Below are 27,846 nucleotides of genomic sequence, written 5' to 3' on the forward strand. Positions count from 1 at the left end.
ACAGCGACGCAGTTTTCAGATGCAGTTGAAGTTTGAGAGACTGAACAAAAATGTTGTATTAACCCTTTGAGAAGTACAGCCAACCTGATGTGAAATTCCCTTTTTTTTTTTTTTTTTTTTTAAGGGACAGAGAATTAACTGATAACCAAAAATGTTAATTTGTAACACTTGGAAAATCCTTTGCTGGAAGAAAAACCCACGGACATACCAAAAGAGCAGGTGTCCTCCTTTGCCATGCTTCACCAGGGCTTTGCTGCAGCCATCTGTAGAGGTGGGTAAATCAATGTCAACATTGGTATTGGATCAATACAAGCAGGAAAGACAATAGGAGCCATGCTTTGTTTCTAAGTTCAGTATGTAGCCGCCTGAATTGTGTTAAATAAATTAATTGTAGGAATGAAGAAACGTACCTCCAAACATGCACTGTGAAAAATGTCTGAAATGTTTTGTATTGACTTTCACGTCTATTTTATTTATAGCCTATAGCACATTTAAACAAAGAAGTCAACACAAAGTGCTTTAGAGGTGGGTGCATTTACGTTCCAGGTCTCCAAAAAACCCAGTTCAAAAATGCAATTAAATTTGAAAGCTGCATTTTGTTGTGTTAACTAATTATAGTGGAAAATAAAAATCCCAGTTATCTAGGAGTCATTAAAACGTGCACAATAGCTACATTGATGATTAGTCATCTCATAAATCATGAGACGCCGTCCTCTCCCAAATAACCTGCTTTTATAAGTTAATAGTATCTGTGTCTGGCCCTGTGTTTACTTGCCAGCTGAATGATAGGAAGATTTGCAGTATTGCACATCACTAGCTGTCTGCAGTTTGGTTTTTTTGTTGGGGATTTTCTCCTTTTTTTGTTTTGCACAAAAAGCACTTTTGCTGATCTTTAGCCGCCTCCTTTCTTTTTTTTTTTTCCTCTCCGCCAAGCTGGTGCTGGTTGAGCTTAGTTCCACGTGTCAAAACAGTGCTGTTCCACAGCTTTTCTGCAGGTTTGTTTCCTTTTGTTGCAATGCCTGTTGTGCCCTTTTTCTTCTTGAGGCTGATAGTTGATTTGCACTTTGTGCTGAACCATCTATACCTGCTCTCATAAAATCTACCCTTTATGGCCAAACCTCCTTATTTGTTTATACATATATATCCAATTCACCAGTGTAGTTTATCCTTTAAAAAATGATGGATTTGTTCCTGCTATCTTGTTTTGCTTTTTACAGCCTAAGGGTGGTGTGTTTCACTTCCACGTTGACCACATGTTGTGGGTTTACAGAATCGGCTTTTAAATGCCACACTGGAAATCAACTCTAGACTTTGTACTACATTTAATTTAATAAGAAATGACAAAAGAATAGCCAGTCCCAGTCCAAAAAATAGCTTTTGAGTTGATTGTCTGACTGCCTTTGGTCCCCTTAAAGGAGGCTGAAATATATTAAAGAGGTGTCCTTTCAAAAACTTACCTTCAATTTTACATGAGTAGCTTCAAACTGAAGCTCAGTGACTCAGTTACATAAAGAGCATAAATACAAACTTGAGTATGTGGTAGTTAACAGCTGAAACAACCAAAAATGTCTGCATCCAAATAAATATGGACCCAGCTGTGACTGTGAATGTGTAATAATGATTTCCTATCATACCTTCTGTCTGTATCCACCCTGACTGCATATACATGTAAAAGTAAAAAAGCTAAGCTAGCAAAATGTATACTTATTCCCACACAGGATACTTAGGTTAAAGATCCACATAAAAATCCAGCCACTTCCTCTGTGCTCTCTGCTCTTCCTGCTTTAAAACACTCCTGTCAAGGTAAGGAGGACCTCTGACCTCCCAGCAGTTGGTGTGTCACAGGAGTTACTACTTGTCGTCCTCAGCAGTGTGGCTAAAGCTAAAAAACAAATCAACATCAATACCCTCCTGGTTCCTGAAAGACTCTTTTGGGTGTTTTTGAAAGAGAAGATTCTGAAATGAATTTCATTATGCAAAGCAGTTTTTGTTAACATCTGCATCATACTGTTCGCATGATGGTTATCCTCATCCAAGCAGAAAACTGAATTCAGAGTGCACTTCCTGAAGGAGATGTAGTAAAACAAATGTGTAATTTACACTGATTTGAGTCACAGTTTAGGTGGCACTGTAGAAAAACATCAGGCTCTTAGGAGCTTTATACACTTTGTGAGGAGAAGGGAAGATCTATAGCAACCCAAACCTTACTGAATATCGGGCTCCTCAAATCAGAGCTTCAAAATAACATTTAACATGTTTTTCTTGTTTTTTATAAGATACCAAACACTTTCTATGATCCAGAATGTATATTTACTTGTATTTAGTTCTTGAAGTTCCAATGCAGAGGCATGCTGGATATTACTCTATATCTGCAGTTCTCAGACACTTGGCGATAATGTCTTATTTAGAAAACTGGTAATTGGGATGTGGTTGTGAATTGTGAAAAGTTTGCATCTGGATCAGGGTGATTTCATCCAGGATGAAAAAAAAAAACCCCAAACTGCAGATAAGTAAGACGCATTAGCTAGTCTTAGATTGCACAATGTAGGATTTCCTAATCTAGATCACTGATAAACCAAACTGTTTGAACAACGGGTCCAAGGAAAAACTGCTGGGATGGAGAACACAGACTGACTGAAGGTGCGTAACTGGTACATGAGTGTATTTACTGTGATGCATGTCTGGTTCGGATGAAGCCTTTTATTTTTGCTGCAGGGTCAATAACTCTAGCTGTTGCCACTTCTGCATTTTTCCCTGTCACACTGCACTGCTCACTGGAGACAAATGAGCAGAAGAATAACAATCCTTGAAATATTCACACAAAGGTTAAGCGTGAACTGTTACTCCTACATCCTCCCACCGATCAGTTTACATTTCTTTAATTTATTTTCACTTCTAATAGTTTTATTCCACCCACCCTTTGCCCCCCACCCTGTCCTGTGTCTGGCGCTCCATTTTTCTGGCCTTCACCTGCAGATTATATTTCTTTATAACTATTTCACTTCTACTTACCCCCCTCAGTTTTCTTCCATCTGTCTCAGTCATTTCTGCCAGATGCCTGCAGGTTGACTTGACCCCCACCCAACACACACACACACACACACACACACCACCATTAAGTCAGATGTGAATTATGGCAACATCTGAGTAGTTTTTGAAATCTGTACACTACAGGAGCTAGATATATCATGTAGGATTTAACCGCTGCCTGTTTATAACAGTCAGTGAATGGCTCAGCACATTTTTCCCTAGAAATCACCCCTCAGAGGAATGGCATTTTATCTGGGTTTAATTTAGAGAGGTGTGTAAATCTTAGCTGGTAAATCTCCTGGTTTCACAATATGTTCACGAGGGGAGGGCAAAGTAATTATTATTATAGCGATTCGTCTCTGTGTTTCACAGAACTGAAGCTGGAAAGACAGAACTGGCATTAGAATTCATTATTTTCTATCAGTCAGTGTCTGGATTACATTTTCAATTAAATTTTCTGGCCTACGACACATTTATACATGCAGCGGGCATACATTACATTATTGCAGTACCCTATGCAGAGGTATTTGAATGCAGAACTGATTTTTCGTGAGAAAGAAGAAGTGGTTAAGTGTGACAGTAAATAGACCCCTTGTACCAAAGTGTTTTGTGTTTTTTTAAATTTTGTTTTAAAGTGAAGCATTTTTCATTGGTTAATCTGGGCGTCGGGACATCAAACAGCCTATCACGAATCAGCAGGCTTCAAGGTTCAACAGGTAACTTGTTTTATCTCCTGGAGAAGAGTACTGTAGCTTTTGATGGGAGATATTGATAGTAAAAGATTTCAACACTCAGCACAACAGTTTTATGAAGACAAATTAAGGTTTGTGTAATTTTCAATGTAGACTTTGCGTTTATAATAGTGGGTTATCATCCAAAGGCGGATTTTTTTTTATTAGCTTATAGCTTATATTGTCACACCTATGCTAACGAGCTAGCTGTTATTGTTCTTGTGTGAACTAGTCAAATGACCGCAGTAAATTAAGCGCTAAAACTGTTGTTTATTTTTGCGACACATAAACCAGCTGAGTATTTCATAGGGGTCACAAGAGGATTCGTTTGCAAACTTGGCCATTGCTTTCAACTTTTGAACTCAGTGTTTAGTTATTTCCTCCTTTCATGTATTACAGCGAAAGTGTTACTGTTGTCGAGTTGGGTGGATTTTATTAGCAGGAAACGCACTGTAGATATCTCTGACGTCATAGTTTGTTGATAAGTAACACACCTGTGTGTCTCAGTGGTGGATCTATTCCCTACTCCAGCGTGTTGAAGTATCCTTGGGCAAAATAGTGAAGCCCAGAAGCAGCATCGGATATGTTTGCTCAAGCGCTTAGATATAGAGAAAAAATGCTGGTATGAGAGTGCGTGATAGGCTACAGCATCCTTTGAATGCTCAGAGAAGAAACGCTCCAACTACCAGTCCATTTACCTTTAACAGTAAATGCACGATTACTTAGACACACTGCTCAAAAAAGTGAAAGGAACACATCGAGTCTGAATGTGGGAAAGAAATCATGCTGGTTATCTATACTGATATCAACTGGGTAATGTTTTAGGCATGAGAGCATGTCTCATCATTTATTGGAAATGAAAATTATCACCCTACAGAGCGCTGAATTCAAAGACACCCTGAAAATCAAAGTGAAAAAATGGCAGGCTAGTCCTTTGCACCAGTGTAGGGTCTGACAATGACTCCAGGAAAAACACCCCAATGTCTAATGGCAGTCAGAGTGCATACAAGTACTATAAGACTGGTATTTGTATAGTTTTTGTAGAAAAACTCTTATTATATAAGGATCAGAATATTTACTATTAATGGTAAATGGACCTGCCCGAGTACTTTCAATACAGAGTGGTGTATTCCACTTACTATTAGTGTTAAATGGACTGGTATGTACATAAAACCAGTCCTTCAGACGTACCAGTAAGTACTATAAGACATGTACTTAAATGGTTAAGCAGAAAAGCTTTAACTATATTAGTACCAGTCAATTTACCATAAACAGTATATGGTAAATGGAATGAATTAAATAAACCAGCGAGTTTGTGTGAAGTGAAGTGAGGAGCTGCTTTTATCCTAAAAGCTGTAGTTCATGTCAGGACATTTCTCTTTTTGTTTGCTCTACATTTTCTACAGTGTCTTCTAGGTTTGTTTGTGAAGACATGAGCTAACAGCCTACCTCTAAACAAGTAATCTAAGGATTTTTTTTAACTTTCTGTTTTTGCGCTGTTGAGGTTAATGGCCATTTGATGTCAGTGCTTTCCTCTTTTGCAACCTGTTGCCTCTCTCGAAAGTTTTCTTCTCGTACGCTGTGTTACAAAGCAAGCCTGTGAACTTATGAACCTGTGCACCCAGGCTTAAAAGTCCTGACATCAAAATTAGTCTTATGATAGTTTCCACATACAGCCGTTTGTGTCTGACAGGAAGAATTAGCCCATCGCTGAACCATACAGGAATGGTCATCGCACAACCGGTCTCATTACTGCCTCGCATGTCTTCAACAGTGTGTGTGCACGCCTGTGTGTGGTTTGCATGCCGTGAGGATTAACCTAGTACTTCAGCTGATGCTGATTGGAATGACGTTCAACACCGGCCTTTAACAAGAAGGAGAGTTTGTGTGTGTGAGAGTTGGTGAGACAGAAGGAACGAGGACACAGTGATTATAATTTAATATCAACATGTCTGTGACTGTTTTCCCTCTCTGCTCAGGATGCCTCCTTTTATCTCTTTCATTTCATGTCTGTCACACACAATAAAGGCCATGTAGACTGACTGTACTACTGTACCTGGCACTGGTCCATTTGGCAGGATAGGTTGCAGGTGGCCATAAATGGGTTAGTTAGACGAGGGCACAGACAGCCTGGGACATTAAAAAAATCTCTCTCTCACACTCACTTCATAATGTTGGTGTTTCATCATGTTGCTTTTTTTTCATTTTACATATGCAGCATAATTAATGTACACGTGCTCCTCTCTCATTCCTCTTTGACCCTTATAAATATGCACCAAGGAGTGCTGGATTAGGATCAAGTATCCTTTTCTAAAGCTCAGCGTGTGTGTTTGGGTGTGAGCGGACGTTTGCATGCTCGAGTGTTTGTGTCTTAAATCCAGGCGGAGCAGAACGCGGCCCGCTGTAAGCCCAGGCATGTGTGATTTGTGTGATTGGGTTTAGACGGCGTTGGTCAGCGGCGACGTCTTGGGGGTCCAGATGACCGGATGTTCCACGGGCAATGCGCGCTGTCCTGCTAACAATATCAAGGTAATATGCGATTTACTGTAATCAGTCCTCAGCTGTAAATTCATATCCAGCGAGTGTGTGAGATCTTTACATAGGCCTGGTGCATGTGTGTAAATGTTCAGCAACACCAGGAGGGATTTAGCGTTGGATGGGAGTAGTTTAATTTCCTTTTGGGGCCTCTGATATCAAGGGTTCATCCTCATCTCTGTTATTAATCTCTTTTATGTGGATTTGTACTTTTCGAAGCTGCCAGATTTGTGACAAACTTTCAGTTTTTGGATTAATGAATATGGAAGTAATTATCAGTAATGGGTTCATATTTCAACGAAAAGTGCGATGCACGCCAAATCAAAGCTTCTCGATGATTTTTAGCACCTCTTGCATTCTTCTCTATTTTATGCTCTCAATCTTCGTGGCAGGTGTTTTGTAATACAGAATAAAGAATGATGTGGCTGTAACCTCTCCAATGGTAATGTATGGCGTTGTTCAACAGGTCAGCTCTCGCTGTTCCCTCGAGGACATTAAGCTGCTCAGTTTTGAGAAAATCCCCAAATAATTAACACAAATATCAACTGCCCACAGATTATAACTCTGCCAAGTTTTAGTTGAATCTCACTGTTGTGGTTTCAAGGGAAATAGGAATAAGTGCTTGCAGATAGCTGGGTTTCAACATCCTTTCATAGCAGTAAAGAATATCTAGGGTGGATAGCCTTTAGCCTAATAATCGCTAATCAAATAAATAATGAGGCGGTCATTTTTTTTCAGCCTTCCTGGAAAATATCTGCAACATCTCAAAGATGCTGTGTTCAATGTCACCAGGACATTGCTAAGGAGAGTCTTATTATGAACTGAACTTCATTTATTTAACCCATTGTACAAATATATATATTTCACCATCATAAACCAGAAAATAATGAGAATATATTTTTTGTCTCTTTTAGTTCCATTGCTAGCATTTATGCCCCAGGCTGTTTCAGACTGTATTTTTGTGTTTATTTTAATAGTACAACTTCATAATGCTTGTAGCAGAATTTGCTGTTATTACCTAGCTGGTAATCTGTCCTTGGACACCTGTAGGACTGCCTTTTGTTTTAGTGGCCGTGCCGCTTAACCAAGGGGAGCTTATGTCACCACTTGAGGTCAAAGTAAGAGGTCAAACTCCTAAGTTGTGCTGGCAAAGTGTTTATTTGGCAGGAAGTGTTGGTCGTCTAGTAGTCAATAGAGCCTTTGTTTCCTAGTGACAACATTTATCTTTGTCTTATAAACCTGATATTATTATTTATTATCTTACTTCATTTGTGAAACTAAATCACACTGAAGACTCAGTTATGATAGTGTGAGGAAGTGACAGAGTTTGTAACCTGTGTCCCAGCTGGAATTTAACCTGTGGCATTGTGACTACAGGCTGTGATGCACCATTCCAAGGGCTGCTTTTGTACTTTTCACCTTTATATTATTCTATTATTATGTCACTGTAAGACATTGTTTCCATTGACGTATCAATATCATTAAATTGCTGTATTAATTGATGCTTTTGGCACAGCTGACTAAAAGTATAGTTGATGTCTTGACCTGATCGTATTCAACACTTTTTCATAAGTTATTGTCAGCAAGCACTTTGTTTTCATCGTAGCACAGCAACAAGTATTTAGATGGACTGTTATTGGCTAAAATTTAGGTTGAGCAGTCTGACTACATTTCTGTGTTTTGAAACTTGTATTAGAGCTTATGAGGAGGGTTAGGAGTATTAAGTTAAAAGCACATATATGTATAATCACTCTGTGATTTCAAGAGAGAGCACAATAATAAGGTTATGATTTTCTTATGAAAATGTGTCTGCTGTTGAAAAAGCTGCAGTTCTGTTTGTTTTTATATTTGAAGAGGTGTCACTGAAGGGCTAAATCCAAATTTCTCACTCGCTGTACCAGTGTTCTTTGTGCTTGTGTCTGACGTATTCTGCTTAATGCGTAATCTCTCGGCTGCTAGATTACCACTTGTTACTTTATTGGATGACTTGGATTGCGATTTCCAAATTAAACTCAAACACAGAGGAGGTCAGAGGTACAGACCACGATAGAAAATGTGTTGATGCAGCCAAAAAGCAGATAAATCAAGCCAGGGGGTTGTGAATTAAACTGGTTTCTTTGTTTTGTAATAAGAAGAAGAAGTACAACAAAAATGAAAGCAAAGCCCAGTCACCCCTATAAACACTGAAACCGTAAAGGAAGTAAAGCCACTTAATTTGTGTTTGCACATCTGCTTATCAGGTCGCACATCAATCTGAAAAATAAAAAACCTGTTTTTCTCCTGGGAGTATGATTACAAAAGGTCCCACATTCTAGTTAAATTGTTTGTGCAGCACTGAATGGTTTTTGCCTCCCATTCCTGCCTGCACTGTTTATTTTTCAGTTAGCCTGGACTAAAGTTGGTGTGATGTCAGGAACCTATGAGAAACTATGGCTATTCTCACAGAGCTTAAAAAAACATAAAACTCTACAAACAAAAGGACTTCATTAAGATTCATGAATTATTTTTTAGTGTTTTTGTCTCTTATTCGATGGGAAAATAATGTTGAAAAAGCAAATTTCTTCAAAGCCCAAATAATAAGTTTCTCTGACATTTTCTTTCTCATCTTTTTTTCTTATCTTTTTTATTTTTACAAACTTAAACTATTCTTTTTGTTTAAGTAAACACCAAATCGAAAGTATAATTTCACAGGACTTTCCCCCCTTTCTTTCTGTGCTATCGTCTACTTTTACCCTTTATTACTGCAACATCTTCTGTCAGGAAGTAACAGGCTTTGTTATGCATATTAATACTGAGCTGTGCTATGTTATTTTCATTATGTACAGCTATCAGATTGTGTTTTATTTGCCTTCATGTCAAATCTGCAAAACTGTGACACCACGTGTTCAGTGGGTTTCTGGGTTGATGCAAGACAAATGTTACGAATAACTGTCCTAAATATAATATTTATTTTAACCCGTGTCTCTCAACTTAGATTATTTTGGAAGATCTTTTATTGTGACAAATATACTACGAAGAGATAATGCTTAAAATATGCACTATAACTGACAGATGGATAATATACATCAATATTTAAGCTAGGTTGATATACAGCAGGATATTGTCTTCTCACAAATCAGTGAGGAGCACATTGGTCCTAAGTTCAAATCTCCTGTCCGGCTTTATCTGCCTGTTGCTGTGTGGGTTCTCTACACAGTCCAAAGACATGCACATTAGGTTGATTGGTGACTCTGAATTGGCCATATGTGGATGGTTGTCTGTCTGTGATAGACTGGTGACCTGTCCGGGCTGCTTTCTGCCTTTTGTCCTATGATAGCTGGGATGGGCTCCAGCCCAACCTGATGTGAGCCAGATAGTGGCACTAGTCCACAGTACAAAAATATAGTCAAAGGTAATTTTGTCTTTACCTAGCTATTCATTTCTAATAAATTAAGTTAGTCAGAAAAACTGGCTGTTGGGTCCAATCTGATTGTTCATTTCTGTCAGGTATGTTCCGTTCAGATTAAAAGCTGAACAAAAGGAAGGTTGGCTAGTAGTGTTGACTGTGTTCTACGGTCTAGAGTCCAAAATTATTCAGGAAACCCCCTGAGAGTTGCCAAAGCATACTGCACATTATTTTTACTCAAACATTCCTGTCGTCTAAGGTCCAGACTATAGGCTGTTAGAAGCTGGCACAGAGCCCAAAAGCTTTGAGTTGTTTTAGAGTAAGAGATACTCTGAGACCCTCTTTGGGATTCTTGGGGAAAAAATCAAAAAACAAAACCTACTTATTAACTTACATATGGTTCACCATTGCATTATTATATAATTATCTATTTAACACTTAAATAACACATATTGCTCAACCTCAGCTGTGCGAGTGCAGATATGGTTTATACAGCATGGGTGTGCGTGAGAAAGTGTTTGTGCATGCTTGTGCTTGTGTCTGTCTGCACTGCGTGTGAACATGACAGTGGTGGTAATGTTTAACCAAGATGGGACTTTTAATGCATTTCTTACAATCCCGACTTTTATTTTATTTAATATCAAAAATAAAAGCATATTTAAAAATTTGTTAAAGATAAATAAGTTCTCAGATGGTTTCATTCAAATAACAGAGAAACAACAAACTAAAATATTCATTATTTCTGACGATAACATAACTTTGTTTTTTTTTATTCTTTACTTAATCATCTTATAAGCCCTCAGATTTATGTGCCCCCGTCCACCCACACACCACCCAGGCAGGCTGGAAATGCACTTACATGTTGACATAACAGTATTGCAGAGCCAATATTTTTTTATTTTATATATAAGATGTGTTACTGAACACCGGTTGTTATGGGGTCTGCCAGTTTCTGTTTCTCACACCCTAACTTGATATGTAAAGCAGCTATAATGAGAGTATTTAATACTTTTGAACTGTTGCTCAAGTAAGCAAAAATGCTCAAGCTGCAGCAATAACCAGGGGGAGTATAGGTACAGAGAACACAGTTGGACTACCACAGCCTTGCACCAAGTACAGTAAGCAAAATGATTCAGCTGCTCAGAGACTCGGAGCAGCAAGCAGTGTTTAAGTGAAGCTTTTAATTCCAAAGATTGCTAATGCACTTTAAACACACAGAAGTCAGCTTGTAAATGAATCAAATATAGCATTCGACAGAAAGACAGTATCTTGTAAAATGTATTTGAGATCAACTGTGCAGTCAAATTGGTTGGAAACCTTGTATGTATGGAACCGGGGTCAGAGCAGCAAAGACTGCATTTCTGCAGAGCAGGTGCACGTTAGAAACTTTAGTAAAAAACTAGAAGACATTTTAGATTGACAAAATCTAAAAGTGGAAAGAGGGGGAGTAAGAGCACTGCAGCACAGCAGTGCTTTACCAGTGTAGTATGTTGGTGGTGGTGTGTGTGTGTGTGTGTGTGTGCAGGTAAGACGTACCCTGACACAGAGCCCCACAATGCCAGAAGAACTACTCGAGGGTAGGACTTCCCCTGTCTGCACTGTGTGGCTGTGTTTGTGCTTTAATGACAGTTCTGCCATGACCATACCATGTTGGATCTGTGCTCCAGTTCATCATTTCTGTTTGTACTATCAGTGTATCAAAGAAAAAACTTGATACTGTGATGTGCAGGTCTGTGCTCGCCTAATGATTCTTTATTATCTTCTGTCTGATTGCATGCATCCATGTATCCATCTGTGCATACATCTGCACGGCTGTGCTTCTCTGAACCAGGCATGTGTGGAAGTGTGTGTGTGTGGAAGTGTGGTTGGTTGTGGAGTGAGTGAGAGAGAGGGACAACAAGGGAGGGAGAGAGAAAGAGAGAGAGAAAAATGAGAGAGGTTTGAGAGCTCAATGGGCAAACACGGTGTCCTGATGTGCTAGGGCACGCTGTTTCTCTGGCAAGTTTTTGCCATTCCACGGGATTCTTTAAGTTTTGGGTAGAAGTTCTTGCTGCCGCTCTTCACATACGATTCAAGCGCCACATGTTCTTCTTGACCTCTTCTGTTGTCTCTAAAGGTAACGTATGCATGCGGGTTGAGTACAACCTATAACTTTAGATTTTTGGTTTGATTTGTAGTGCTTTTACTTCAAAAGTTAGTAAGATTGCTGCAGAGAGTGTTTTTGGTTTTAATTTGGGTTGTTTTATAATGTCTCATTAGTATTTTTCTCACATTTCGTATTCTTTCAGTCTATCGTTGCTGAAATCTTGATGTTGTCATCTTACCGTCTCTTTCTTTATTAAAAATGACTTTGTGAAACGGCAAGAGATTAAATAATTTCCTGTTGAGATCAGTGAATTTAAAGTTTGCACCACTGTATCAGTCTGTAGTGTTGATTTGTAAGTCTTTAACAATGGGTCTTCATGTATTTTTCATTATTATTTGTTTTTTGGGGGGTGGGGGGGTTCCCTGGTGATGCAGTTTGTCTGCACATAGAGTCCAGAAAATAGCATTATATTGAGACCTTTCCCATTGTTTTCCTTCACTTATTGTGAGATTGTGTGACAGCTGATAAATTTTGTTGTCTTTATGAGGTAAGTGTAGCTGAGGAGAATTTTTTATTTTTTTTTGTCTCATTTTATTCTCACGTCTTTGATGTCATCGTAGGTCAAAAACAGATTTTCCATCGCGTTTTTTTAAATCGAGGAACACGCAGTACTTCTTTAACACTGGTGAGGATTCACATGGAAGTTATTGTGATGAAGAAATTTTGGGGGTTTTTTTCACTAGAAATTAAAAGTGTGGTTTGCAAGAGGAGAAGAAAAAAGTTTGAGTGGAGTGGGAGCGATCCATTGTTTCTTTTTGTGCTCGAGTCCATGTAGTTGACGGCGTCCTTTGTTGTGTGGTAGTCAGATGTCGGTGAGGAATGAATGTCGTGCCGTGTACAACTGCTGGACACTCGTTGTTCATTAAGGTAATGGCATTCCATGTAAATTGTGTCTTCCCACATTTTACAGTTCATTACTAATTGGGCTAACACTATAAACAAACGAATCCACTTTTGAACAGATGTCATAGTTTGACCCATCGCTCATGTGAAAGCATCTTGGATTATTAGAATCGGAATTTAATTTCTATTGCAAAACAAAAAAAAGAACAAACAAAAAAACAGCTTTAGGAGATGTGAGCTTTATGATGTGGTTTATGATGAATTCATAGAACTGTTTGCACCTTGAGATTGAAGAACATGTTTAGTTTTATTTGCCCGAGTTGGGTTTTGCATGAGTAAATTTAAAAAAATAGAATTTGCATTTGAAAAAAGATAAAAAGTTGGTTCTCATGCTGCGCAAGTCTTGTTTTTCCAGCTTCACCTTTATTTTCTTGTAAAACTGCTAAACATATTTCAGCGCCACAGCAACCAAAGAACAACCTGTTGAGCTTAGAGTATCTGACTGATGTTGAATCTTTGCCCAGTGTTAGTTGTTGCTATGAAAATTAGAGAGCATCTTTTCTAGCACATGTCCACAGATGCTCTTTTGTTTTTCTTTTTTTTCTTCCCCCTTTTTTTGTGTGCATTTCCTGCCTTCAAATGTGCTGCTGGCGCTGGTATTTAGATTCTCTAATTTCTTCCCAGTTTACTTTGGTCAGATAAGCATCAAAACACGTTATGCAACTGATAGCGTAAAATGAGAAACAGAAGTAGAAGGCTCCAGTAAGTGAATCGACATGTCGCAGCAGAAACCCCTCAGTTTCCTCTGTTCTTAGGATTTATCCTCTTATTCATTATCATGTAAGACAAGACTCTGTCCTGTTTTGTTTTGGAGGTTTTTTTACAGCCATTTTCGTTTTCATTGTCTCATCCAGAAAAAGCAAACTGCCCTGAGGACTGCTCTGTTTTTATTTAGGTTTACTGCAAAGTAATTAAAAAAAGATCAGCTCTTATCCTGTGATTTACCCGTGTGTTTCCCCTCTGTGTGTTGCAGTTTGCACCATCACTGTGGGCCTCAGAGGACGAGCTGTTTGTGGAATAGATCCAAGATTCTTGTAACTTTTCTGCTAGCCACATCCTGTTCAAACACATCTCTCTCCTCTCGTATACCCTCCTCTGTCTGTCCTGCAGCCCGCTCTTATTCCCTCTTGCTCAACAGACCCTTACACATTTCAGTCCTCTCCCCACATACACACCCCCTCAATCTGGCCCCTTTCTCTTCTTTTAGCTTTCATTTCCCGTTCCTTATCTCCTTTACCTGCATGAGAAGGACAGTCTTCCCCAGTCTTGTCCCAAACTCTCACTACACCCCTCTCCTAAAGCTTCTTTTCCACTAATGGGCACCATATCAGACAGCAGCACCACATTCCCTTCATTGTCACTGAGAACCTCTCTCCACCCCTAACTACCTTGCCAACACGAACATCAACACAATCCAATGGAGACAAAAGATATGATGATGACGAGCATGCTGACAATGGACAAAGGGGAGAATGAGGGAGAGAGGGACAAGGAGAGAGAGGACATGGGGGGAGAAGATGATGGGACACAGCGTGAAAATGGCAGACTTATGCTTGCTGATGGGCTTGCAGACAGAGGTCCCAAGAGCATGACATCTGGCTCTGGCCAGCAGGTGTCCAATGGCTTCACAACATCCACCCCTCAAAGCCCCAGGGAGGGCCCAGGAACTGCAGCTTGCGCTGCGGGTACAGCCTCAGGACCCGGAGGCGGTACTGGATCCTCAGCACCTCTGGGAGGCCTAAGGACTCTGATGGTCCAGCAAACAAGCTTGGACAGGCCCAGAGAAACCTGGAGCAAGAAGATGGACTTCCTTCTGTCTGTGATTGGCTACGCCGTGGACCTGGGAAATGTCTGGCGCTTCCCATACATCTGCTACCAAAACGGAGGAGGTGAGGAAGCAAAACGTGTCGAAGGGGGGAGAATGAGACATAAAGTGTGGTGGAATGGAGAGAGAGATGACACGTCAGATCCCAAGCTAAAGCAAACAGGATTTGAAGGATTAGACAGAAGAAAAGGCTCTTTCATACTCACTGCTGTGTATTCTGTAATTCACATTATGTGTTTTATATGTAACAGCTGAAGCCGGTCGACTGCTCTCGAGCTTTGCCGTTATTAAAGACTGAGTTAGATTAGGATGATTTGTGGTACTTCCCAATAAATGCTTTAATAGCTTACAAGGAGTGCCCCAATTAACAAAATTGTGTATGGATAAATGCTTTGATGTAGCTTATTTCTTGCGCAATCGGAGGTACAAAAAGGTATGTCTTCACAAAGTTCACGCTTGTGTCTGCCCTGCTCTTTCACTAGCCAACCCTAGCGGCAAACACAACCTCTCTTTTTATTGAATTTGCAATAATAAAGCCTTTGCAATTTCCTGTGTTCTGTGTGTGAGTGTGTGTGCCTCACAGAGCGAGGCAGAGATGAAGACTCGGGACACACTTGATAGAGGCAACAGTATTAATTGTGTTTTTTTCAGTGTCTTTCTCCTTGCTTAATAACCTGTCTCGCAGGCAGCTGCTCAATCAGCCCTTATCTTTGCTTTCATGTCACAAAGAGGCACAAGCACCGTCCCGTCCACACACACAAATGCAACACGTGCACATGGAAATAAGTTTACAATCAGATAGCAAGAAGGAGAGAGCGATGTGTTATCAAACACCCCGCAAAAGCCGAAGAGTCGGAGATCTGGCTGCCGTCCTGATGTTCTTCTGCTCATCTGTGTTAGGCCTTTAATTTTATTACTTTCATATTTTAGAACAAAGCCAACATCAACGTCGAGATCCTTTATGATAGGATTTGAGCAAAAATAACTCCACAAAACATAATAAATACAGCAGTGTTGTTTTTGAATAGATTGAGCTATATAAATAATAAGCTTTGGCACCTTTTAGGATTTTTACAGAGTGTTCTTAAATGGTGTGTGAAAGAGCTCAGTTTCTCTTGAGTGCAGTTTGCTTCTTACTGTTTTCCCACAACATGTCTTCATTGTCACACATTTATTCTCCCTCCCAAATCTCTCCAACGTCTCTGTCCAGGTGCCTTTTTGCTGCCCTACCTGTTGATGGCAGTGTTCGGAGGGGTGCCTCTGTTTTACATGGAGCTAGCGCTCGGTCAGTTTCATCGCAGTGGCTGCATCTCCATCTGGAAACACATCTGTCCCATCTTCAAAGGTAACAGGGAGGGGTGTACAGAGAGAGAACCGATTATAGGGAGAAAGTCAAAAGCAACAGCTTGGACGAAACGTGGAAGAAGATAACTTTAGAGGGACAGGAAAGTTAGAGGTAGGAAAACAAAAAAAAAAGACGAAGGAGTTTCAAATCATCCAAGTCCAAGAGACAGCTCATTTAACCTCCCTGCCCCCCCACCCTTGAAGAGCATCCCTAGTTTCCTGTACCTCTAGTGAGATGTTCTGACTCTCTGTTATGGAAATTGTCACATTTTAATGCCAAATGCCAGATCCTCAGAAATTTGATAGTATGTAAAATGTCGTTGTTTGGAAATGTCACACACTCACCCAAAGGGAACCTGAATTAGCTTGAAAATATAACCCACTGATGTCTGTGAGTGATGTAGGCAGTGAGTGATCTGGTGTTACTTATGTATTTATTTGCTTCAACTCACCCAGGGATAGGCTTTGCCATCTGTATCATAGCCCTCTACGTAGCCTTCTACTACAACACCATCATGGCCTGGGCCTTGTACTACCTACTGTCATCTTTCCGGCCCACTTTGCCTTGGTCCACCTGCACCAACCCCTGGAATACAGCCAACTGTAACCGCTACATGTCCTCAGACCACAACGTGTCCTGGTCCAACACCTCTACGTCCCCTGCCGAGGAGTTCTATACGTAAGTGCATGTAAGTCAGATGTAGTGGCATAGGGGGAGCTCTACGCAGGAGGGAGACGTCAGGTGAAGAAAGGGAGGATGACTTCAATTCCAGGGTTGGTTCTGGTGTGTGGGACAGATTCCCCACCATCATCCCCTAAAAACCCACTTCCCTTACTGGTGGTGAAAACAGTGCAGGGAGACTTCATTAGTATTTCGGAGTACGAATGACTGATTGGAGATTCTTTATGAGTGCATAAGTAATACAGAAGTATGAACCGCCCCTTTAGGAGCAGGTGAGAGAGTTTTTTAAGTACTGGATTATGGGAAAATATAAAGTATCAGAGAAAAGTAATGCTTGGTATTAGCCAGTAATAAAATATAAGTCCTCCAAGAGTTAACCAGGTTTTAATGTGCTGTTTTTGCAGCGATTAAGTCAGGGTCTTTTGAAAAACAATGTCTCTGTTATTCTTGACTGTTCTGGGTCTGTGCAGTCTTATCAGCACAGCGTCCGACTGCTGAGACAGATTCAGGGTTGACGCAGAGTTGACTTTTCCTAACGCAGGTTTAAAAGTAACAGATTCCACAACTCAGTCTGGCGCCAGAATTTCCTGTTTTTTAGCACAATTCATGTCTCGGTTTTTTCATTTGAGCTCCTGGTGCTTAACCTGTGCCCACACACTGACCTTACAGTTTGTTTCTGACTCCTTTTTTTTTAGCTTTTAAGAAAGTTGCGATAAAGTTTGTCTAAACCCTTTTGAAAAGTAATAGTCTTGTCTTACGTACTGATGGTTTTCTTTCTTTTCTCGCTGGTCCGCTCATATCACATTTCCTTCTTTCCGTGCTCTTTCCTTTTCCTCTGCTTTCCTTAATGTTCCAACATTCCCTTGTCTCCAATCCCATATTGTTTTTGTCTTTTATCCATTACTTCTGCATAATATGCCCTTCCCTTCCTGCTTGCTCTCCTCCTCTTCCACTTCCTACACTTCTTCACCTCTACTCAGTTACTTTTTAGCTCCTGTCCTCTCGTGTCGATTCATCTGCATAAAATGTCTTCCTTGTCTCTCCTCTTTGCATTTCATTCAACCTCAACTTTCAACACAAACGCCCTTTCTTGTTTTCTCCTTCCAGCCGGCAGGTGTTGCAGGTCCATCTCTCCCCAGGTCTGCACGAGTTGGGCTCTATCAGCTGGCAACTGGCTTTATGTCTGCTCTTCATCTTCACCATTGTTTACTTCAGCATCTGGAAAGGAGTCAAGACGTCTGGAAAGGTAGCTGAAGGGGTGCCTGCATGGCTGATGGGGGGTGTCAGTTAGAGCAGATGGATGGATTGATGGATGGAGACATATGGACAGAGAAAAAAAACAGCAGTTATCCTGTCCTCTCTTTACCCTCATTATATTCATCATCGAGTGTGGAAAAGTTGATTAGAAAGGAATGAATATCAGAACCTAGCTAAGGCAATATAGGACCATTTTTAGACATAAAGTTCGTGCCCTTATGTTCAGATAAAGGAGTAAAACAGACTGGTAGAAATAGATTTATACTGTAAATCCTACATTTTTATTTTTTATTTAACCTTTACTTATACAGGTAGTCCCATTAAGACCCAGTGTCTCATTTACAAGAGAGACCTGCTCCAGACAAACATGTTAAAAATGCAACAATAATATTTAAAAAAAGAAGCTAAATATGTCTAATGTGCACAGTCATATTAAAAACAAGTTTTAAATCTGCAAGTGAAATCAATTGAGAGAGCTTCAAATCCTTCTGCAGTGTATTGCATGAAGATGGGACAGAAAAGGAGAATGCCTTCTTCGCAAGCTCTGTACGAACTGATGGAACGGTGAATGTAATGATGTCCGGAGACCCCAGTCTAAACTGTTTATGTAACATGTACTCTGATAGGGCAGTAAACTAGAAATAGATTCATAGATAAAATGATACCAATGAACATCCCTGCGTAAGACCAATGAGGACCAGTACAGTGGTGTTTTAAAGGTTTACAATCAGTCATAAATCTTAGTGCTCCATGATAGACAGAATCCAAAAGATGAAGAGTGAGCAGAGGCATTCATATAAATTATGCCACCATAATCCAGGAAGGGTAAAAAAGTGGCAGCAACAAGCCTTTTCCTTGCCATGAAAGAGAAACATGATCTGTTTCTGAAAAAGAACCTCAGTTTCTTTAATAGATGGTCAATGTGTGGCTTGAAGACCAGATTTTCATCAATCACACTAGCTAGGTATTTGTATGAGGCCACAGTTTCAATAGAAATGGCTTGAGCAGATAGAGAATGAAGTACTGCCGGCACCCTCTTTGGTTTTTTCTGTGTTTAAGTCTGAGCTGACCCAGCTGAGACTGAATACTATCAAAAGCTAGGTGTAATTGTTTGAAAACCATGTCAATGGTACGAGCACAGCAATAAATAATTGTATCATCTGCATAAAAACGAACAGATGCATCTAGATTCTGTGCAACACGGTTGACATAAATAGTAAATAATATAGGCCCCCGGACAGAACCCTGCGGCACTCCATTAGTGACATTTACAAAAACTGGAAGAGAGGCCATTGAGCTGCACACACTGCTTATGGTCCAAAAGATAATTGGAGAACCAGTCAAATGCTCGGACTGAAAGGCTTATTTCCAGTAATCTCTGACCTAAAATGCCATGGTCAACAGTGTCGAAAGCCTTTGATAGATCAATAAAAAGAGCTGCACAGTAGTTCTTGGCTCAGCTATGATATTTGCTGCCACGCGCAAGAAGAAGGGACAAAGACTGTCAGGACCGGCCAATTTTTTGGTGCCGCGGCTCTTCAAAGCCTTACAAACCTCTTCTACCATGAAAGGTGTAAAGAAAAGAGTGTTAGTAACCGATCTGCTAGCAGAGTTGTATGCAGGTTTACCATCAGATACTGTGCTAAACAAAGAACAAGAAGCAACAAAGTGTTTGTTAAAAAAAATTGAGCATTTCAGTTTTGTCTGACACAGGAATGAAGTCAATAATTAAGTGAAGAGGTAGCTCTGAGGAATGAGAGTTGGCAGGGAGAGACTTTATAGTTTGCCAAAACCTCCTAGGGTCGTTTATACTGTCAGTGGTTAAAGTCAGAAAGTACGCTTCCTGATGGAGGCAGTAAACTGTAAACTGATTACGCAGCTGACAAAAACATAGCCAATCATCATCGGATCCGGATTTTCTTGCAGCTGCCCAGGCCTGGTTTCTCTCATGTAGGAGGCCAGCCAGTTCCGAATTGAACCAGGGCCTGACCTGGCAAAAGGGGCATGTTTGTCCACAAAATAGATAAAACTCTCTTGGAAATATTTCCAAGCTAAATTGCCACTGTCAGTCATTGTAATACGACCCCAGTTAAAACTGAATAAATCGTGAAGAAAAGCTTGCTTTTGGTGTTTCTCCCAGCACCAGCTATGCAGTGATCACTCAGGTCATTGGCAAAAACTGCCAATGTGGAAAACTTCTGTGCCACATTGTATAAATAAAGGGTCTATAAGAGAAGATTTATCTGGGGATTTGGGATTAAGGTGCATGGGGCTTTGAATAAATGGAGTTAGACTTAAAAACAAGCAGTGTGCCTTAAAATAAACAGAAACAGAAGAAAGCCAGCCCCAATTAAAATCACCTACCAGAATGATTTCATTTAAATTCAATTCAGATAAAAGTTGAACCAGAGAAGGTAACGTGCTGGGGTAAGCAGATGGAAGCCGATAGCAGCCAACAACTGTCATGGACTGATAGAACAGATTAATAGCCAAGATTTCAAATTGCTTAGGTGCCTTTTCTGGAACGGTCAACTGCTACGTGTTTATCCAGTATAGCTTTGGATAGCCAAGTCACAGAAACAACATTATATCAGCACCAGTTGAAGGGGCCCAGATTCTAATCATATCCATCTTAGGAAGCACTCTATGCTGGTGTCTAATCTGCTGGTGTTTCACATACAGCCAGAAGCCCAGGGTTAGGTTGAAAACCAGATAATAATCATTTCCAGTGCAGATGTCACACAGCCTATAACCACTAGTCGTGAGTCTAAGCGGTTTAGTTTGCTGCTAGCATGTCCTCCAGGACTTCATTCTAGGGCAAAACAGGGCCAGGTGCAAAGCCCCTGCAATGGCCAGGAAGGGTGACAGCTGCCCAAAGAGCATAGCATCAGATCCGATCGACAGGGGAGAACACTGAACATTGCCTGAAGGTGCAGGCCCTAGCGGCAACCAGCGGTCACTAGCGGTCTAGCGAGTCAAACCCCAGGGATCCTGGGCAGCAGCAGCTGGCCCGCTAGCTGCTGTCAGCTGTAGCTCGCTCGTCCGCTGCTGTCAGCAGTGTGTCTAATGCTGTCTAATACTATCTATTGTACAGTAACGTAGTCAGTGAACGCAGAGTGGACCACAGAAACACTTTTTTAAGCATATAAAGGTTTATTAAAATTAGAGTAAAAAAGGTTCTTTGTTTTCTGTATTAGGTAGTTTGGGTGACTGCTACCTTTCCCTATTTGGTCCTCCTGATCTTGCTCATCCGTGGGGCCACCCTGCCAGGGGCCTGGAGGGGTGTCGTCTTCTATCTCAAACCTGACTGGGAGAAGCTGCTTTCCACTACTGTGAGTCTGTTGGTTCAGTGTGACAAGGTCCATCATCAACATATGTAGCGAGCTCAGATCCTGCCCTCTTTCTCTTATTCCTCAATCATTTCTAAACGCGTGTCCTTCACTCCCATCATTATTTGTCATCACTTTACCTCTCACTCTCTCAAAGGTCTGGATTGATGCAGCAGCTCAGATCTTCTTCTCTCTGGGTCCGGGATTTGGCGTGCTCCTTGCCTTTGCCAGCTACAACCCGTTTCACAACAACTGCTACAAGTAAAAACTTTTGTAAATGAGTTCATAAATCAGTGACGTCTGTTTGCTTAATGTCAAAATGCTACTCTGTGTTTACTGAAGTTCAGCAGAAATGTTTTATCTCTCAAATCCTTTATTTAACATATATGTCACCATGAATATTGACATATCTTTATTGATGAAATTACCAGAAGGTTAAATCCTTTGCGTAGGCGCTTTAACTTTGTCATCTTTCTGCTAAACACTTGTTTCCTCTGTCAGAGATGCGTTGGTCACCAGCTCGGTTAACTGTCTGACGAGCTTTCTGTCTGGCTTTGTCATCTTTACTGTGCTGGGCTACATGGCTGAGATGAGGCAACAGAATGTGGACGCCGTGGCAAAGGATGCAGGTCGGGCCCCGCACCAACACACTGCAAGAAGTTCTTTCTCCAAACTGAATTTGTTGGAAATTTATTCAGAATAAACGACTGAATCTCCGATGTTTGTTGGTGGAAGTTTGGATGGCATATAAATTCCAGGTCTCACTTTTTTTCTCTAGGTCCCAGTCTGTTGTTCATCATTTATGCAGAAGCCATAGCAAACATGCCTGCTGCCACCTTCTTTGCCATCATCTTCTTCCTCATGATCATCATGTTGGGTCTGGATAGCACGGTTAGTTTGCCGATGACTCATTTTAGTATTAAAGTCAGTCAACATTCTTTAAGTTTTGCTCCTCGCATTTAGGGGCGATCGTGGCTCAAGAGTTGGGAGGTCACCTTATAATTGGAAAGTTGCCGGTTCGAGCCCCGGCTTGGACAGTCTCGGTCATTGTGTTCTTGGGCAAGACACTTCACCCGTTTGCTTACTGATGGTGGTCAGAGGGCCCGGTGGCGCCAGTGTCCGGCAGCTCTGCCTCTGTCAGTGCGCCCCAGGGTGGCTGTGGCTACAATGTAGCTTGCCATCACCAGTGTGTGAATGGGTGTGTGACTGGATGTGTAAAGCGCTTTGAGGTCCTTAGGGACTATTAAAGCGCTATACAAATACAGGCCATTTAATATTTAATCTAAAATATTCACTTGTTGCCTAACTCCCAGTTCTTGGGGACGTTTCATATTTGTCTTCTTATAAAGGGGAATGCCTCTTTTTCTTTGACTGTGATTTCACAGTTGTGCTCATTTCTCCTTCAAAGCATTGGGCATTATTTGTCCTCTGTGTTCAATTTTGAATAACATTCAGCGAAAACAAAGTGATAGGAGTTTCATATCACTGTTGTGTGATGGTCTCGTCTCCATAAACCTTTGTTTATCTGCTCGGAGGCAGCCAGGTGGAGAGATCCGTAAGCTCTTATCACGAGCTGATAATCACTGTAGAACCTTCAATGGGGATGCTATGCTGTTTGATTTTATGACTGAGGATATTACTGCAAAATATGTCGGTGTACATGACCTCGAGTTGGAGCAGTTCAACACCAAGTCCAGAAGCAAAGCTGTGTATCTTTGCAGCATTTGCAAGATGAGAGAAACAGCACATAACACAGATGTGAAATTTTCACATACATGACATATAGCTGCCCTAACTTTCTTTTCCTTCTGCCCCATCTTAGTAAGTAAGTTTATTTATATAGTGCTTTTTAAGATAAAACCCGTCAGAATGTGCTTTACCAAGGTATTGAAAACATGGTCAAATAAACACACCTGACTTCATTTTCCTCATCTTGATGTTTTTCTTTTTGACCCCAGTTTGCAGGCTTGGAAGGAGTAATCACAGCTATGCTAGATGAGTTCCCTCATTTGCTGGTTAAGAGACGAGAGTGGTTCGTCTTTGGCCTCGTGTGTGTGTGTTACCTTGGAGCTCTCTCTACACTTACATATGTAAGTATATTTGGGAATAATCACATTACTGTCAAAAGAGAATGCAAGTTACCAACAAAAAATTTAAAGCTTTAAAATTTCATTATTCAGTCTCCATAATTTCCCAAATTCACTCAGTATATATCATAAGATTATAAAAACTTGCTCACACTGGTAAAATAAGCTTGAATTTTGCTGCTCTGTTTTTATGCAGCGTATTGTGTCGCAGTTACCAATCTGCTGAAAATCAGATTAGAGCAGCCTCAGTAATCCATGTATCTCCAGCCCTCATTAAAGTAAGACAGTGACCACCACAGATTTCTGCTCAATTAAACACTCATTGTCTTAGGCTTGGCAGACAAACACTGTTTCACAAGTTGCATAAGTCATTCATAGAAAACGTTTCCGAAATAACTCTCCTCCTGTTCGTCCGTGTCGTGTCTCAGGGAGGAGCGTACGTAGTGAAGCTGTTTGAGGAGTACGCTACGGGCCCTGCAGTCATCACTGTGGTGCTGCTGGAAGTCATTGCGGTGTCCTGGTTCTACGGTGAGTGGTGATTTTTGTGGCGATGGTGGAAATTTGTGACTTTAATGAGAATCGCAGCGTGAACAAGTGATAAAAATACAGTGTAAAGTATAGTTCTGAGCGTCATTTGTGGCACAGCTGCCTTGTCAGTTCACATAGAAGAAATGAGACAAATGTTCGCTCTTGATATTTGGCTCTGAGGTGTATCGTGTGTCTGTGTGCGTTCTGCAGGCACCAACCGTTTCTGTAATGACGTGCAGGTCATGCTTGGTTTTTACCCGGGTTGTTTCTGGAGGGTCTGCTGGGTGGCCATCTGCCCCTGCTTTCTGCTGGTCAGTGTCATGCACAGCATTTGCACACTTACACTAAGTTGTATTAGTTGCTGGAATTAGCAGTTTGAAGAGTAAGCCCTTGCAGGTAAAATAGTTTTAAAAATGCTTTTTAGCTGACATGACAGGTGGTCAGATTTACTGTGATATTTCATTCTTTTATTATGTCTGATCTCTGATTTGTTCCCTTTCTCAGTTCATCATCATCAGCTTCTTGGCCTTCCCTCCAGAGGTCAGGTTGTTTGAGTACCAATACCCACCATGGACCACTGTCCTGGGCTACTGCATCGGGGTGTCGTCATTCATCTGTGTGCCCGCCTACATGGTCTACCACCTGCTCAATGCTAAGGGCACATTCAAACAGGTGCAGAATTTCTGAATTCTCTCCTAACTCTGTTTTTCTCCATCTGTCCCGTCTCCTCTCCTGACCAACTGATATTTCTGGAACAACAAAGGATTGCTTCTGGCCCTTTTCTTTTCCATGTGCTGCCAGGTTTTACTCTCTCCTATGAACACATGACTGGAGATCAAAGGAACAAGGTGGAGGCACGGGCCAGAGATTAGCAAGAAAAAAAGCAAATAGAATAGGCGACCAAACACGCGCGCACACACACACCCTGCAGCGGATGTGTAGCCTGTCACGTTGCTGTAACTGAAAGGTGACCGGACGCCGTCCGTCAGCAGCGCTGCAGCATCAAAAAACAAATCAGTCATCAAATTGTGTTCACCAGACACATACCAGGTGTTTTGCATAACACCTTGTAATGCACATTATGCATTGTGAATGCAGAGCGAATGCAAAAGTCTGCATCGTTATCGTCATCACTGATATTAAAATCTTGTTAAACCCTGTGTGAGGGGTTGACAGAAGGGAGGAGGACATCAAAGAGGCCGCTAGACAGACCTTCTGTGCCTGTCGCCCTGTATTGACTCTGCTGCCAGATTGCACAATGACACCGACACAGATCGACAATCACAAGTCATGTTTTTGTGCACATGTGAACGGAGATGGCGAGCGTGTAAGTGAAACGTGACAAAACAGGTGGCTGTGTTTTATCAGTAATCGAAGGTGTTTTGTGTTCTTCTACATTGTTTCAGAACAAAACAATATGACACATATGCTCTTTTTAAGATCTTAATTCAAGCAGTGTATATTTTACCAATAGATACTTCTTGATGTTTTTTTTGGCAGGGTAACTAATAATGATACCATTGTCACTACTAAAACTGCTCTGTTTACTCTATATGTCACTATGTCATATATGTCTTTTTTCTTCTCTGTCTCTTTTTTACTCTTTATCCACAGCGTCTGTTAAAAAGCATCACTCCAGTGCCCGGCGGGGACAGCCACAGGGATTTTATTGTCACAAATGCAGTCTGACCAAACCCTGACCAAAAGAAAGGTGCAACTCTACCTACCTGGAGTGCCCTCTTCTGGACATACTGCAAAACTACAGGACAAGGGGGCTACCTTTCACCGTCTTTGCCTCTTTTCGTGCATCTCCTACACTCGTTCCAACCAAGATGTAGAAATTTGAACGGAGTTAGATGAAGCCAGGCGTTAGTTGATATGTCTAGCTTGGTTCAGATCGGATCCTTGTGCGGTTTTTTGGGTTTTTTTTCAGTTTTGCAGAATCTCTGTGGTCACCTTCTCATTTCTGTCCCACCTAAAAGGGGTCACCAGAGTCACTCAGTGACCAGGTTTTTCTTCAGGTCACCCAGCTCTAACAGTAATTTTATATAATAAGTGATAAGTATGACACAATTTCTTTGATATAGACAGTAAAACATGAACCCAAACAGGAGATACTGTACAATGAACTCAGTCAGCGAAGGCCAGATAAATACATTACAGTCCACTCTGCTCTGACTGTTAATGGTTGTATTTTTATTTAATGCTGTTAAGTTATGCATTCTAATATGTAGCAAAATTCAGGTATCTTTTACATCTGTTACTGAAGCCAAATATATGATATCTGTTCTGTTCTTGTTTCTAAAGCCGTTTCAATATTGTTGTGGTTTTGTTGTGTTAACTGTCAGCCTGTGTTTATTTGGTGGCATCTTGGCGGAAGGACAGATCTGCAATGAGGTTCCTACACTGTGAAACACTGTCTGGTAGTGGTATGAATGTGTACGTTTGTGACTGTGTGTGGTCATGTAAAAGAGAGACTGTTATAATAACCAGTGGAAAGTAACCACTTGTATTCATTCTTGTAACTGCAATATAACACAAGTTTATTTTACAATGTAGCAGTGCTGTCGTTGCATCTTTCACCACACATTACCAGACTCAGTGCCAATGGTCTTTGTTTAATTACACTCACGCTCTGCGCTCTGCCGTCATACTGCGTAACTGTCAGTAAGAGAAGCCAAATATGGATCAGAGCTAATACCATCACCAGTATCACAGTCTGAAAGTCAGCGTTACTGCCATTTACTTTCTACCAAAAAAATCTGTGTGCCTGTGTGTGTGCGTACATGCATGCTCCAGAGAGTATCTGTGTGTATGTAGGAGCAGGAGTTAAAAATATGGCGAGTACTGTACATGTACATGTGTATTTACTAGTCAGTCTGGTATTAATGTAATCCTGTGAATGCCTGTCTCCTCCTCATTCTCCCGTTGACGTGCGAATGTGTGCGCGTGTGTATGTGTGTGCGCACGTGTGTGTGTACACCTCAGGTAGTATGTTGTACGGGTTAGAGGTGTTCAGCCCCTTTATGTGTGCATGCAGTGGTGTGTATGTGTCCTGTGCTACAAATGTGTGTGTGCGTGTGGGTGGGTGTCTGTGACGTGCTCCTGTTGTCTTGTTAAATGCCAAAACATCTTATGAAGAAATTAAACTCCCTCTTGCCTCGCTCTCTCGTACCTCTCAAGCTTATCTGCGATCCTTGTATGTCAATAAAAGACTATTGAGACTACAACTGTATAGAATAAAGATATATATATATATATATAAATATATATATACAAATAAATATATGGGAAATAACAGATAATAAAGATATATGGAATTAAACAATGAACTCTGTCATCTTGTTATCTGTAAGTTTTTGTGTTTGTCCATTCTTGTTCACAATTTGATGGATTCAAGCAATCAGGAAGTGCAGAGGGTTAGTAAGGAAGAGGCGAGGGCAACTATGAAGAGCAGAAAGGCAGAGGTATGGAGACGTCCAGGAGACTCAAAGTTGGATTTTTTTCGGGGGATGGTATTTTTCTCAAAAAAATTTGTATGATTCACTATTTAAAATCTCTGAAATAAACAGTTTTATTTCCTTTACCTTTATGGCCACTGTCCATTTAAGACATTTTTTGGTTTGAACACAATAGTGTGTAATGATCTTTCGTCCCAATAACTTAAATTTTTATCTGTATAACTTCATCTCTGCGGAGGAAATTTGGTCCGGTCTTCTTCATAGTGTTTCGTCGGCTGATTGAGGTTTGCAGGCATTTGTTTGTACCCAGTTCTCTTTAGATCCTGCCACACCATTTCAATAAGGTTCATGTCTGGACTTTGTGCCTTTGCAACACCTTGATAGTTCGGGATCAGATGGTTTCACATTTGTCTCTAAAATTTTTGTATACAGTACCCAGCATAAATGAGTACACCCCCTTCAAAAAGTATGAATTTAATCAGTAGCTCAATAAACAAACGAACAATTTCCAAAAATTTCACAAGGCTGAGTTTTATTGAACACTTGTTTAACTCCATAACATGAAATTAAGGTTAATAATATAACTTAGATCACAAAATCTTC

General features: G+C 40.7%; 1 protein-coding gene across 2 annotated transcripts; it reads left to right on the forward strand.

The window, feature by feature from the left end:
• Positions 1-6,163: 6,163 nt before the first annotated feature.
• slc6a4a (solute carrier family 6 member 4a) lies at positions 6,164-27,099 on the forward strand. 2 transcript variants are annotated; one of them, XM_084951152.1, is made up of 14 exons: positions 6,164-6,290; positions 13,704-14,619; positions 15,766-15,900; positions 16,356-16,578; positions 17,689-17,827; positions 21,036-21,170; positions 21,325-21,428; positions 21,669-21,796; positions 21,946-22,058; positions 23,126-23,257; positions 23,683-23,782; positions 23,993-24,093; positions 24,287-24,454; positions 25,397-27,099. In XM_084951152.1, exons 2-14 carry the CDS (start codon positions 14,148-14,150, stop codon positions 25,469-25,471), a joined length of 2,025 nt encoding a protein of 674 aa, XP_084807278.1. In that variant the 5' UTR covers positions 6,164-6,290; positions 13,704-14,147; the 3' UTR covers positions 25,472-27,099. The 2 variants fall into 2 exon arrangements, with proteins under 2 accessions (XP_084807278.1, XP_084807277.1); XM_084951151.1 differs by lacking the exon at positions 6,164-6,290 and adding an exon at positions 10,486-11,797.
• Positions 27,100-27,846: the final 747 nt, after the last annotated feature.

The sequence above is a fragment of the Perissodus microlepis genome, chromosome 14 (assembly GCF_051167445.1).
Source record: "Perissodus microlepis isolate ML-2025 ecotype Zambia chromosome 14, ASM5116744v1, whole genome shotgun sequence".
Classification (NCBI taxonomy): domain Eukaryota; kingdom Metazoa; phylum Chordata; class Actinopteri; order Cichliformes; family Cichlidae; genus Perissodus; species Perissodus microlepis.